Source organism: Ananas comosus, unplaced genomic scaffold (assembly GCF_001540865.1).
Source record: "Ananas comosus cultivar F153 unplaced genomic scaffold, ASM154086v1, whole genome shotgun sequence".
Taxonomy (NCBI): Eukaryota; Viridiplantae; Streptophyta; class Magnoliopsida; order Poales; family Bromeliaceae; genus Ananas; species Ananas comosus.
In genome coordinates this window covers 2,744-16,116 of record NW_017891246.1, presented here as the reverse complement: position 1 = coordinate 16,116, position 13,373 = coordinate 2,744, and the positions used below count along the sequence as shown (strand labels likewise).

The window sequence follows — 13,373 nt, the reverse complement described above, 5'->3', positions numbered from 1 at the left end:
GCTGTATTGTAGAAACCGACCACTTGAATTTCTCTGGATCACAATGCCGATATCCTGTGATGAGTCACCGTATGCAAGGCTCTTCATACGCGTTAAGCTAGTAGGAATTTCTCCAGTGAGTGAATTATTTGAGATGTCCAGGTAAAAGAGATTATCAAGATTCCCCAACCAAGGAGGGATAGTCCCGGTTAAACGGTTCCACGAAATGTCCACGATTTTTAGTTTGGTCAAATTTGCCAGCCATGGCGGGATAGAACCAGAAAGACCACAAAATGCAATGGAAAGGACTTCCGTTTTAGCAAATCCTTGAATCCCTTCCGACGGCATTAACTCGCCGCCGTGAAAGTTCTCAAAGAGCGCAAGGTCTGTAAGACTGGGCAAGCTCTGCAGGATTTGTAGTGCCGAGAATAAGTTGGAAAAGTTCGCCGCCGTGAAAGTTCTCAAAGAGCGCAAGGTCTGTAAGACTGGGCAAGCTCTGCAGGATTTGTAGTGCCGAGAATAAGTTGGAAAAGTTCGGGTGTTTAAGACGGGAAGACGCACTGCAGGATTTGTAGTGCCGAGAATAAGTTGGAAAAGTTGTTAACGGAGAGCCAGAGAATGGCTAGAGAGGTGAAGTTCTTGAAGCTAGAGGGTATTTCGCCTACTAGATTGTTCGTGCCAAGATTTAAGCGCTGCATTTGTGTGCAATTGGGAAGATCGGGAGGGATACAACCGGAAAAGAAATTCCATGCAAGGATGAGGTGCTTTAACCTTGGCAAGGCTCGAAAGTTAAGAGCAATAGTTCCAGTAAGAGAGTTATTTCCCAGGATAAGAAGAGCAAGTGTCGAACAGTTAGACAAAGAAGGGGGCAAACCCCCAGTGAGTTTATTGGAAAAAGCAGCGAAGTACTCTAGCTCACTTAGGCTATCAAATACATCCGGGATCACCCCGGAAAAGTTATTGAAGGAAATTTCTACATGAACAAGGTTGGAAAGGTTTCTAATGTTTGTGCTCACAGTACCAGAGAGTGCATTCCCTTGAAGGTTTAGTTTGGTTAATGAAGATAGTGTAAAAAGATCATCAGGCAAAGTTCCGGTGAGGCCGTTTGTATTGAGCGAGAGCTCGGAAAGGGAACCGCAGTTCCCAAAGCCGGCGGGGAAGTCGCCGGAGAACATGTTCGCCGAGAACCGAAGCAGTTGAATGGAATCAGAGGAATTGCAAATACCTGTATCGACGGGGCCCCAGAAGCTGTTCGAGCTGACGTCGTAGACTGATAGATTGCTCGATCCGGCGAGGATCAGGTGCGTGCCGTTGAATGAATTGAAGGAGATGTTGAATACCTGAATCGACGATAGGTTCGATTCGGCAGGGATAAGCCCAGATAACATGTTCATACTGAGATCGAGGAGCTCCAAATGGGGGAGATGGAATAGCTCTGCAGGAACCTGTCCACGGAGGGAATTGTAGGAGAGATTGAGCTGCTTCAATTGATCTAATCCGCCAAGAGAAGAAGAGACGGAGCCCTTTAAACTCTTATTGGAGAGATCCAAACCAATCACCCTCTTCACCAGAGCAGAGCCCAAATCACAGGATATTCCAACCCAAGTACAGCAATTTGAAGAAGACGACTCATTAAAGCTCCACCCAAGATCACTCGATTGGAGCCCTTCCACAAAGCCCTGGAGCGCATTCAAATCGCTCGAGTCGCAGCTTTGTTGGCTCTGAGAACAGCTATGGGGAGAGAGGAGGGAGAAGAAGAAGAAGAAGAAGAAGCAGGGGAGTTCGCTGCTGTTTCCCATTTCAGCAAGTACCGAGAAGACGAGAGAGGGTGAAGCAGGGGCAGTGAATAGTAGCTTACAATTCACTATTTCATTGGTTTTGTATCTATTTATTATAATTTAAAAAATGTTAATCAATGTTCAGCGGAGACTATATTTTATTAACTGTCCATTTATTTTACTGACTTTTTGCTTCTCACAAAATTTTGAAATTTGTCAAATAAATGACTAAATCAAATTTTTAGTAAACAGAGAGAGAGTGTAAATCAAATAAAAAATGGTCAAGCATCAATTTTAATTAGCTAAAGTTCAAAAAATGTCTACATATTCTAACCAATTATTTTACATAAGAGATTTTTTTTTCCCTGGCCTTAGCCCCATCGGTCACGCGTGCTGGCGTGCACGTACAGCCGCACACGCATGCACCCAATTAGTCACATGTTGTGATGCAGTGTTTTCTCCCAATTAAACTGCTCTCCTCTCACTCATTTCATTATAGTTTGTAAAAAAAAAATTTATTATATTTTTTTAAAAAATATATATTTAGTTGAATATAAATAATATAGTGTAATTATTATACACAGTAGACTTCCTCTCTAGGGCTGGCAAACGAGCGAGCCGGCTCGCGTTCGACTGGTGTTCGGCTCAATATTCGGCTCGCTCGAGCTCGACTCGAAATTAAATGAGCCGAGCTTGAACAAAATAAAAGGCTCGAAATTTATTTCAAGCCGAGCTTGAGTATTACTCGGGTCGTTCGAATTAGGCTCGAAAAGCTCGAAAAGCTCGAAAAAAAAAATTATATATATATATATATATATATATATAGGCTGGGGCTACTATACTCTTATGAGTATAGACCCCCTTATACTCATAAATTTTTAACCGTTGATTGATGGGATGTGCGGTTAGGATGATGGTGGTCCCCACTTAGAATGATAGTGATTCCCTAGGGTTGAGTGGGTAGTTGGTTAAATAGTATGATCTAACGGTTGAAAATGATTAATGGAATAAATCTAAGGGTCGAAAATTTATGAGTATAAAGGAGCCAATACTTATAAAAGTATAATAGCCGGACTCTCTCTCTCTCTCTCTCTCTCTATATATATATATATATATATATAATATTTATAAATATAATGTATTTTAATTATATATAGGCTTTAATTTAATTTGGGCTATTATTGCTGGCCTATAAAATAAACCCAACAAGTACAACCGTGCAATTGAGCCCAATTCTAAATTTACATAATACACTTTCTCTTTCAGACTTTCACTGTTGCACATAACCCTAAAACATGATAACATTCAAAATTTCAAATCCCTACGTTTTTCCCCTCTCTCTCTCTCTCTCAGACCCTCATCCAGTCAGAAAGTCACTCTAGCTCATATTTCTTATAATTATGTTGTATTTTGAACTATTAGACATGTTGCATCAAATTGTTGGTCATGTTCTATAAAAATTAAACTATTAATTATATAATGTCGAGAATTTCAATCGGCTCGTTTAGAGCTCGAGCTCGGCTCGACTCGAAATTAAGCTCGCTCGAGCTCAGCTCAAATTAATTTCAAGCTGAGCTTGAGCCTAGATTTAGGCTCGAAATTAATTTCAAGCCGAATTTGAGCTGACATAAGCTCGCTCGAGCTCGGCTCGTTTCCACCCCTATTCCTCTCCCTGCCAAAAAGCTATAACATAGGCTTAAAAATAGCGTACGCCCAAAAGTTCGACAAATTACCCCAAAAGGACCGAAGGACATATAATTAGGGATGCAAATGGATCCGAGTTGGTGGAGCTCCCGCCCCGATCCGCCCCCACGAAGACAGTAAATGGGAGAAAATAAACAGATTCGGGGTAGAAAACGGGATAAGTTTTCCGATCCGAGACGGATTCGGGGCAGGAAACGGAAAAAATTTTGACCCGCCCCGAATCCGCCCCGAATATCATTTGTATTTTTAAAAAATATTTCTAAAAAATAATATATTTACAAAAAAAGTTCAAAATACAAATAAGTTATTACTCTCATTTCTAATGTATTTAAAACATTTGAATTTTGTTTTGAATTGTGATTGATATTTTTAATTTTTACCATTAATATTGTTAAATTATATATATAATATTATTAAAAATTATTAATTTATATTTTACAAAATATTAATAATATTATAATTTTATAAAAAATATTAGTTGGCGGGGCAGATTCGGGGCGCCGGCGGGAGGCGGGTTACGAGGCGGGGCGGATTATGGGATGTATTTTTTAACCCGTCACGGATTCGGGGCGGGAGGCGGGGCGGATTTTTGCTAGTCGGGGCGGGAGGCGGGGCGGGTCTCCCGCCCCCAGATCCGCCCCGTTTGCATCCCTACATATAATATGAAGTTTTGGAGTAAACATCCGAGATGCCATCGGATAAAGAGTTTTTTTTGAGATATAAATAACACGCTACCCACTTCATTCATTAAAAAAATAAATTAGGTTATATGGGTGAGACAGCTGTTAAAATCGGAACGACGAAAAATAGATCCAGAAAATAACTTAATGCAGGAAACGAAAAGAAAAAAAAAAGAAAAAGAATACACCGATATTTACGTGGTTCGGCCAACGACCTACGTCCATGGGCGAAGACGGACCAAATAATTTATTAATATCGAAAAGAGGCGGAGTACAAAGAAGATCTCAATCTCAAATTAAGATTCCAAATAAAGTATTTGATTGACGCGCATATGCATATAGCATCTCCACTTAGCATGTCCGTACAATGAGATCCTTCCGCCCGCCTCACCATATGCAAGGTACGGCACCTTCTTGACTTAATTAATTGAGCATCAATAAGTCTCCTCAGCCGCTCCACCAACAGCACTGAAACACTAATTAATTAGAGGATTGCTTGACATTCTAAGTTCCGGCTCCTCGTAGAGACCAACCTTGCTCAGTCAACTCTCTCCAGTATATATGGCTTAATTAGAGCATAGCTTAACTTGAGTCGCAGCGTCATTAATTTGGCCGTAGCATGTATATACGATACATGTCTCCTAACTAGAGTCTAATTCTAATTCAATTAAAATTACACTACTAATTATAATCTATATATGACAAATTAAATCCAATTCCAATTAAATTAGAATTTAACTCTAATTTAGATAACTATAAATCTAAACCAAATATAACAACAGCGATGGCCTCGGGGGTGGGCAGCGAGAAAAAAAAAGAAAAGAAAAAAAAAGGAGTTGTTTTTACATTTGTTTCACATTATTATGGATCCTGTTCTCCTAAAAGTCTTTGTGTGGATTAATCTCTGTAGAGGTCTTTGTCTGGACTTAACAGATATCTGGACTTGGAAAACTAACGATTTGAAAAAAATCACGGATGGATTTTTGTACTCGCGGATTATGTAGACATAGATAGGGATGTTAACCAGTATCGATACCCGAAAGTTTATCCGAACTTGAATCCGAAAAAAACGAATATATCCGATGCTAAATGGATATAGATTCGGATATGAATATCAAAAATAGAAATCCGACAGATATGGATTCTGATATAGATTTTGACTGTACCCGAACTCGAACCCGAATTTATTTTTTATTATATATATATAAATTTGATATTATATTTGAATTGTATTTTAAAATTTTAGATTTAATATAATATATTTTGAAATATTGAAAAAAGAAATAATTATTTCGCGTTCGGGTTCAGATTCGAGTTCGGGTTTCGAATTTTTGGTCGGATTTGGGTTTGGATATAAATTTTTAAAATCCGTCGGATTTGTGTTTGGGTTCGGATCTCGGGTTTGGAGTCGGGTTCGAATTTGGATTTTTGAAAATCCGCCCTGAATCTAACCCGTTGACATAGATAATAGTCATCAATTGTCATAATTGTATTTACAAAAAAATTAAGAAATTAGATTTTCACTGAATTACTATTAGATTTACTCATCCCATTATAATTTTTAAAAAATATTTTTATTATATTTTTTAAAAAATATATATTTCACTGAATATAAATAATACGGTGTAATTGTTACACACAGTAGACTTCCTCTCCCTGCCAAAAAGCTATAATACTGGCTAAAAATAGCGTACTCAAAAGTTTCACAAAATTCCTCCAACCAAAAGGACCTAAGGACATATAATATGAAGTTTTGGGGTAAACATCCCGAGATGCCAACAGATAAAGAGTTATTTCACATTTTTATGGGATTTTTTTTTTTTTTTTGGAGAGGTAGGTAGCACGCTACCCGCTTCGTTTATTTCATTTAGAAATAAATTTAGCTAGAAATGTGCATCAATTAGGATTTGAACTTGGATCTCTGAGTACCAACTAGAAATGTGCATCAATTAGCTAGAAATGTGCATCAATTAGGATTTTTTTTTTTTTTGGAGAGGTAGATAGCACGCTACCCGCTTCGTTTATTTCATTTAGAAATAAATTTAGCTAGAAATGTGCATCAATTAGGATTTGAACTTGGATCTCGAGTACCAACCATCAAGTCCTTTGCCACTTACTCATTTATGGATCATTTTTATGGATCTTGTTCTCGTAAAAGTTTCTGTATGGGTTATTTTATTTTTTTTTAAAAAAAATAGCACGCTACCCGTTTCATTCATTGATATGATGAACTAAGCTACAGGGGTGATACAGTACAGGCCTTGAAGTGGGTGGAAAAAAAAAACCGATTGCAATAATGTCTATTCGCTTAGAGTTGTTGCTTCCAAAGATTCATCAACTGCTTAATTTTGTAAACTGTTAGGAGGGGGTTTGGCTAGATCTGTCTGAAGATCGTACTATTCTTGACCTTCCAAGTGATCAACCAGTAGGCTACTAGTCTGATCAGTTTAGTTTTCGTAGATTGCGTTCCATTCCTAGCAATCCAATTATTTCAGACCAGATTCACGTCGTCTCCCAAGTCTCAAGGTTGGACGCTCTCCTGATCATTACCATTAAAAATCTAGAAAACACATACCGTGTAAATAAATAATCGACGATTTTCTCTTCGGTCCCACATAGCACATAGGTCGCGTTGGTCTGGACTATTCTTTGTAGAGGTCTTTGTCTGGACTTAACAGATATCTGGACTTGGAAAACTAACGATTTGAAAAAAATCACGGATGGATTTTTGTACTAGTGGATTACATAGACATAAATAAGAATTTATTTATAAATTTTTATACAGTCAATATGTTCATATCCGTAATCCGTCCGACACAAGGGTGGAGCTATTTCATGGCCCCCCAAGACTTTTCAAACTATGCATAATAATTCCTTATGTATAAAAAATTTTAAAGATATATTTTTAGTTAATCTCAAAAATATATCTAGCAAACTATCTTTTTAAAAAGTTCTTGACGCTATCAACTAAATTTATTTATTTATTTTTTTGCTTAGTACCTTCATAACTTCTAATTATTTTAGATAATAATTTTATTTAATTAAATTAAAAATTAAATTAAATTTAATAGTTCTGTCAACTAATAGTTATCAATTGTCATAATTGTATTTACAAAAAATAAAGAAATTAGATCATTACTAAATTACTATTAGATTTAGTAAATTTCAAAGTTATTTGAGTGAAATTATATAAATAAATCAAATAATTAGAATTTAAGTATAAAATAAAAAAAAGGGCAATATTTTTTTGCACTAATTATTTAGTCAATATATTTCCTCATAAAAAATTTGATTAGATAAATCTCATTTATTTGCTAAAGTTTTGATTTGTATGTATTCTAGTCCCTTTTAAAATCCAGTCCTAACTTCGTCCCTGATAGTGATCGGACAAGCAGGTATGCACGTTACGCACAAGATATTTTTTTTCTTTAGCTCCTATACTTTCTAAATGCAAAATGCATTTACATAATTAATTAAAACTTATAATATAACTTGTGTTTAAAATATTACGATATACAATAAATAATATAAAGTCTTAGATTACATAATATAAAATTATTTTGAAATCCTANTATCGGACAAGCAGGTATGCACGTTACGCACAAGATATTTTTTTTCTTTAGCTCCTATACTTTCTAAATGCAAAATGCATTTACATAATTAATTAAAACTTATAATATAACTTGTGTTTAAAGTATTACGATATACAATAAATAATATAAAGTCTTAGATTACATAATATAAAATTATTTTGAAATCCTAAATTTTTGTGATATAAAATTAAAGATTAATTGCATACATGTCCCTACAAACATGATGAATCAAAAACCTAACTTTATCTTGCAAAAGTCTTAATGTATTCAGATATGAAAAAAAGAATTCATATTTGTTTGGTTCGGTGAAAAAAATATGAATGAAAATTTTTTTTACATAGTTTGAGTTTTCGTTTTCTGCTAAAACACAGCGAAAAAAAACTTCAATTTTTTCTCAAATTCTAAAAGCATTTGTAGCAAAAAGTATTTTTATGTTGAACCGTACTAGTAGAAAAGTATTCTTTATATCGAAATAGGTATTTAATAACTTTTGAATTCACCGACCGTCTCTAGAGCAAGTGGCAAAGGGCTTAGTGGTTGGTACCCGAGACCCAAGTTCGAATCCTAATTGATTCACATTTCCAGCTAAGTTTATTTCTAAATGAAACAAATGAAGCGGGTAGCGTGCTACCTATCTCTCCAAAAAAAAAAAAAACTTTTGAATTCTAAAAAATGATGCTCTTAATTTTGTAGAATACATTAAATAATTTGATTTTGATTTGAAAGCAACTATGATTGAGTTTTAGACGTGTCGCATGCAGCAGGTAGCGTGCTACCCCTTTCTCAAAAAAAAAGAAGTGCCGCATGCTATACGCTATGTGCAGTAATAATTTCTTGTCACAATTATAACTCAAAAACAATAGACCACGTACGGACTATCTAATGCAAACAAATCATATGAAAAAGGAAAATAAAAATCAGATTCGACTCACTAGGTCCTGTTCTTTACATATCTGAACCAGATCGAAATAACTAAACTGATAATAAGAGCCGCACACGAGAGACCAAGCTAGGCTTGAGTCTTCAATTTTTTTAGTTGGTCCGAGATCAAGTTGAGATAATCCTTGCATAACCCCATCTGGCCCGGCCTGATATTTTTTTTTTTATTTTTTTTATTATAAATTGGCCTTGAACTTCAGACACTTAAAATTAATTACTAAGTTTGAATTTTTGGGATATGTTTATGTGTGGAAAATTATTATTCGTTCAATCGGTTGCAACTAGTTTGGNCGACGAGGGCGGCGACGAGGGCGTGTGCGGGGTCGTCGTGGTCATCGAGGACGTCGGCGTCGGTGAGGTCGGTGAGGAGGGAGACGACGTCGCCGGCGATGTCGGCGATGTCGTGACCGAGGAGGCCGACGAGGGAGGGGACGGCGTTGAGGGCGCCGAGCTCCGGGTAGAGCTCCGGTGCTCGGCGTTCTTCCCTCTTCTTCGTCGCCGGCAAACCTGACCCCCCGCCACCGCCGCCGTCGTCTGCTTCGACGGTCCGAAAAGGAAAAGAAAGAGAAGGGGAAGAGAAAAACTTTTGGAGGGATATATTTGTGAGGGTAAAATGGTCATTTCACGACTTTGTTGTTAAAAAACAAACAGCTCACTAACAGATGTTAACTGCAGGGACATATCTGCATAACTTTGGACTTTTGCAGGGACAACTTATGGAGTTTCGATTTTGTAGGGATATATCCGCAATTGGCTATGTTTGCAAGGAGCTGTATGCATTTGACCCTAAAATTAATTACTAAGTTTGAATTTTTGGGATATGTTTATCTGTGGAAAATTATTATTCGTTCAATCGGTTGCAACTAGTTTGGACAAATTGGAAAATTCAAACTAAATTTTCTACATAGGAAATATTGACTAAATATTCATAGACGAAACCTTGACTATTGATAATTAAGCCTATATATCTGACCTAGCCCAAAAATTCCCCCACAGTACCCAAATATACATATAGGACGAAATTTTGGGAGAATTAATGATATGGTGAGTACAAGAAGTGTAGATGAGGCAAAGGTTAGTTTTCATTTTTATTTTAGAAATCGGGTCAAATAATGATTATGACGAAATATTATTGAGTCAAAAGTCAGGGACTCAAAGAGTGGGTCAACCAATGATGTACCAATTATTTCAACAAGGACATCATAAATGTTTAATTATCCTATTTAATTTTATTATATAGAAACATATCATTTTGCATAAAAGATCTATTGGTTTTCCGTTTTTGTAAAATCAGATCATATTTTTTAAATTTGTAGATTAAGGTTGAATTTTTTAAAAAGTGATCAAAATGCGATTACTCTCTCTCTCTGTTTTTTGTAAAATCAGGCCACATCTTTTAAATATTAAAGAGTATGTTCCATAATTTCAGTATATGTCACATAATTTGAAAATGATATTGAACAATTTAAAATTTTAAAATCTCAACCAAATCTAATAGTAAATAGATATTATCTGTCTTCAAAAGGATAACTAATAAAAGCAACTAACAAAAGGTATTTAATGCAAGTAAGTCTGATTAAAAAATTTAGATTTGACCTAACTGCTGGTTGGATTTTTCAAATATCAGATTGGTTAATACTGAGCCGAAACGGGTTGAAGCAACTAATAATTAAAACTAATAATTAATAATTATAAATCAAAATTAATTCGACAGAAATTACTTTTTTCAACACCTAACCTAAAAGGGCTTCAAATTGTGGCTGGGAAAAGCGATAATTTTAGTTGATCAGCTGAGAATGATAATGCAAACATTTTTTTTTTTTGAGAAAAGGTAGCATGCTACCGCTTCATTCATAAAGAAGGTGAACTAAGCAATAGACTGAGGCAGCTGGGCCTCACAGAGAGAGAAAGGGGAACGAAAGGATAAAAAAAAAAAGACAGGAAAAAGACGAAGATATACAAGTCACTGCGGTGCACAGTGCAAAATCCACTCTCATCGAAGCTCGCGTGCAGCCGACAGAATTTGATTCGAATTGCGCTTCGAGTGTTCAAAGATTCTCCTGTTACGTTCTACATAATGTAAACATATATGTAGAAGCTAGGATCGATCCGTGTCCGAGTTCAATATGCAAGTGCGAAATTGGTCCCTCAACTTTCTTTTTTTTTTAATTGAGACCTCTCAACTTCTTTTCCTTTTTGGGAGTTTTTATACTTAGGTAAAATAAAAATTTTATCGAATTTAATTACTTTATTAGTTACTATTTACTAATCATTAATTGAGGTAGTTTTATCAAATTTAATAACTCTATTAGTTAATAACCATCGACTGATATAGTTTTACTCTCTAAAGTGATTAAAGTTATCATTTAATTCACTCAGATTTTATTAAAATTAGTAAATTTTGTGAAATTACCAATTAATTTGATAAAAATTCATAGATTTGCTTGACTAAAATCACTTAATTTTACGAAGTAAGAAGTTGAGAGGACTAGTGTAGAATTTCCTATAATTGAGGGGGGTAACATATACAATTTTTTCCTAATCCCCACTAAGTCGGCATTATAAGATGTTTCGTCGCCGGGCTTAGCAGGACAAACAGAAAAGATATATCGTGTTTTCAGCGCCGACTTCACTTGACAATGGAACGCCGCGAACACCACGGGTAGTCGGCAAATGACGAGCTTCACTGCCGAGTACTCGAGATCGAGTTGGTAGCCGGCAAATGCCTTCTTGTTTGAATTCCGATTTCTCTTCTTCCGATTTGGCCGACGAAGATGCAATCCATGGCTCATCACCAAAACCACGCCGAGTGAGCCCTTTCGAATGCATTAGAAAAATTAGCTACTTAGTGTGCTATTCGCTCCATACTATTCTGAAAAGTCTCGTAGTAGTGATTACTGCACCTTGTTTTAATAACTTCCCTCTCTCTCTCTCTCTCTCTCTCTCTCTCGTCCTGACGACACGAGAATCCTCGTGCCTCCGGAGACACGAGGACTCGGCAAAGGCTACTATCTTAAAAGCTTAGCTGCTATCCGAGGCAATCTGAACTAGATCACATAAACTTCAAAGATCTTTTATTAAAAACGTTAAAAAGCTATAGTAAATGGATTGTTAGCTTTATTAAGTTTTAGTTATAAAAAATTGCCAACTTTTATTTTTAGGATATTTTTCAATACTATATCGTGATTTTAAAAGCTAGTTTGTATGACTAGAACAACATCTATCATATTTCTTAAAAGATAGTTTTAAAGTAGATTAAACTTATGAAGATGTGGCAATTTGAACTTTTGCCGCCTATAGTTGGTAATTTTAAATATCTAAAACTTAGAAAAGCTAGTGATCCATTTATTATAGTTTTTTAGCGTTTTGAATAAAAGATCTTTGAAGTTTATGCGATCTAGTTTAGATTGCCTCGGCTAACAGCTAAGCCTTCGAGGTAGTAGCTTTTGCCGAGTCCTCGGATATATATATATATATATATATATATATATATATCAACTCGATCTTATGTAAGTTTTCGTAGTTACGTACTCCACCACGAAAACTCAAAAATTGGTAACCTACCTTCTTACATTCCAACACTACTACCACCATCCACCACAATCCATCTTATCACAAACTAGGTTCTCGATAATCATTACTTCCTCATCTAGGTTCCCGATCTTTGGATTTTCGTGGTTACCCCACTATGAAAATTTTCATAAGATCGAGTTTGAGTTGGGATCCCCTGGTGATAATTAAATTGGCCCTTGGTGATAGTAGGATTGGCGTGTAAGAAAGTAGGTTGCTGGTTTTTGAGTTATCATGGTTCCTGAACCATGATAACTATCATATCATCGTATTAATATATATATATATATATATATATATATATATATTTTCTTCTTGGTCTCGACAAGGTATTTTTTTAAATTTTTTATATATTCGAAGTATTTTGCTTTTTTTTATTTTTCAGATGATAAATTAAAACAGTGCTATTTTTCGTTTTATTGGGATAACAAGGTTATATTTTATATATAATTTATATTAAATTTTTTAATTTTTTAAATTTCACGTGTTTAAAAAACGCACTAAACCAATAATTGGATAGAGGCACTTGCATTTACCTCATTTCTTAAATGAACAATATTTGTATTTTTGGTTATTTACGGAAAAAATTCTTTGACATAATTATTTATCTAAGTTATATATATGAGAAGAGTACGTTCACTGTTTTTGAAAACGTGACGTCATCAACCTGTTTTTTAAATATTGTATGCATTAATAATGTTTTTTTTTATATCAAAATGATACATATATGATACCGTTAATATGAACTNGGATCAAACACTATTCTACCTAACACCACCTACCACCATCATCACAACCTTACATTCTTCCATCCAATGGTTAAAAACTCAAAAGCACCACCTCATGCATTGATGCTTTTGAATGTATTCTAGCTCAACTATATATATATATATATATATATATATATATATATAGGCTATGGCTACTATACTATTATGAGTATTAGAGCCCTCGTACTTATAAGTTGTTTTCGATGATGGTGCTTCCGAATCGACGATCCACTCCGTTAAATACGATCTAGAGTGTTTGAAACTTCTAGAAAATAAATTTCGTAAATTTTCGAAATCATAATAAAGTCCATCAAGTGGGCATAAAATGAACGATCAAAATCGAACGACGTCCTAAAAAAG

General features: G+C 35.3%; 2 protein-coding genes across 2 annotated transcripts in view; both read right to left on the bottom strand.

Annotated features, from left to right (window-relative positions):
- Positions 1–216: 216 nt before the first annotated feature.
- LOC109704772 (phytosulfokine receptor 1-like) lies at positions 217–1,810 on the bottom strand. Its single transcript, XM_020225548.1, has 2 exons — positions 549–1,810; positions 217–484 (listed from the first exon to the last, which is right to left on the bottom strand). The coding sequence occupies exons 1-2, from the start codon at positions 1,776–1,778 to the stop codon at positions 350–352; spliced, it is 1,365 nt and encodes a 454-aa protein (XP_020081137.1). The 5' UTR covers positions 1,779–1,810; the 3' UTR covers positions 217–349.
- A 9,446-nt stretch (positions 1,811–11,256) lies between these two features.
- Positions 11,257–13,373, bottom strand: part of LOC109704770 (LRR receptor-like serine/threonine-protein kinase GSO2) — a 4,681-nt gene continuing 2,564 nt past the window's right edge. The window contains exon 2 of the mRNA XM_020225547.1: positions 11,257–11,489. Coding sequence (XP_020081136.1) covers positions 11,257–11,489 — 233 coding nt within the window. The remainder of the gene's footprint in view (positions 11,490–13,373) is intronic.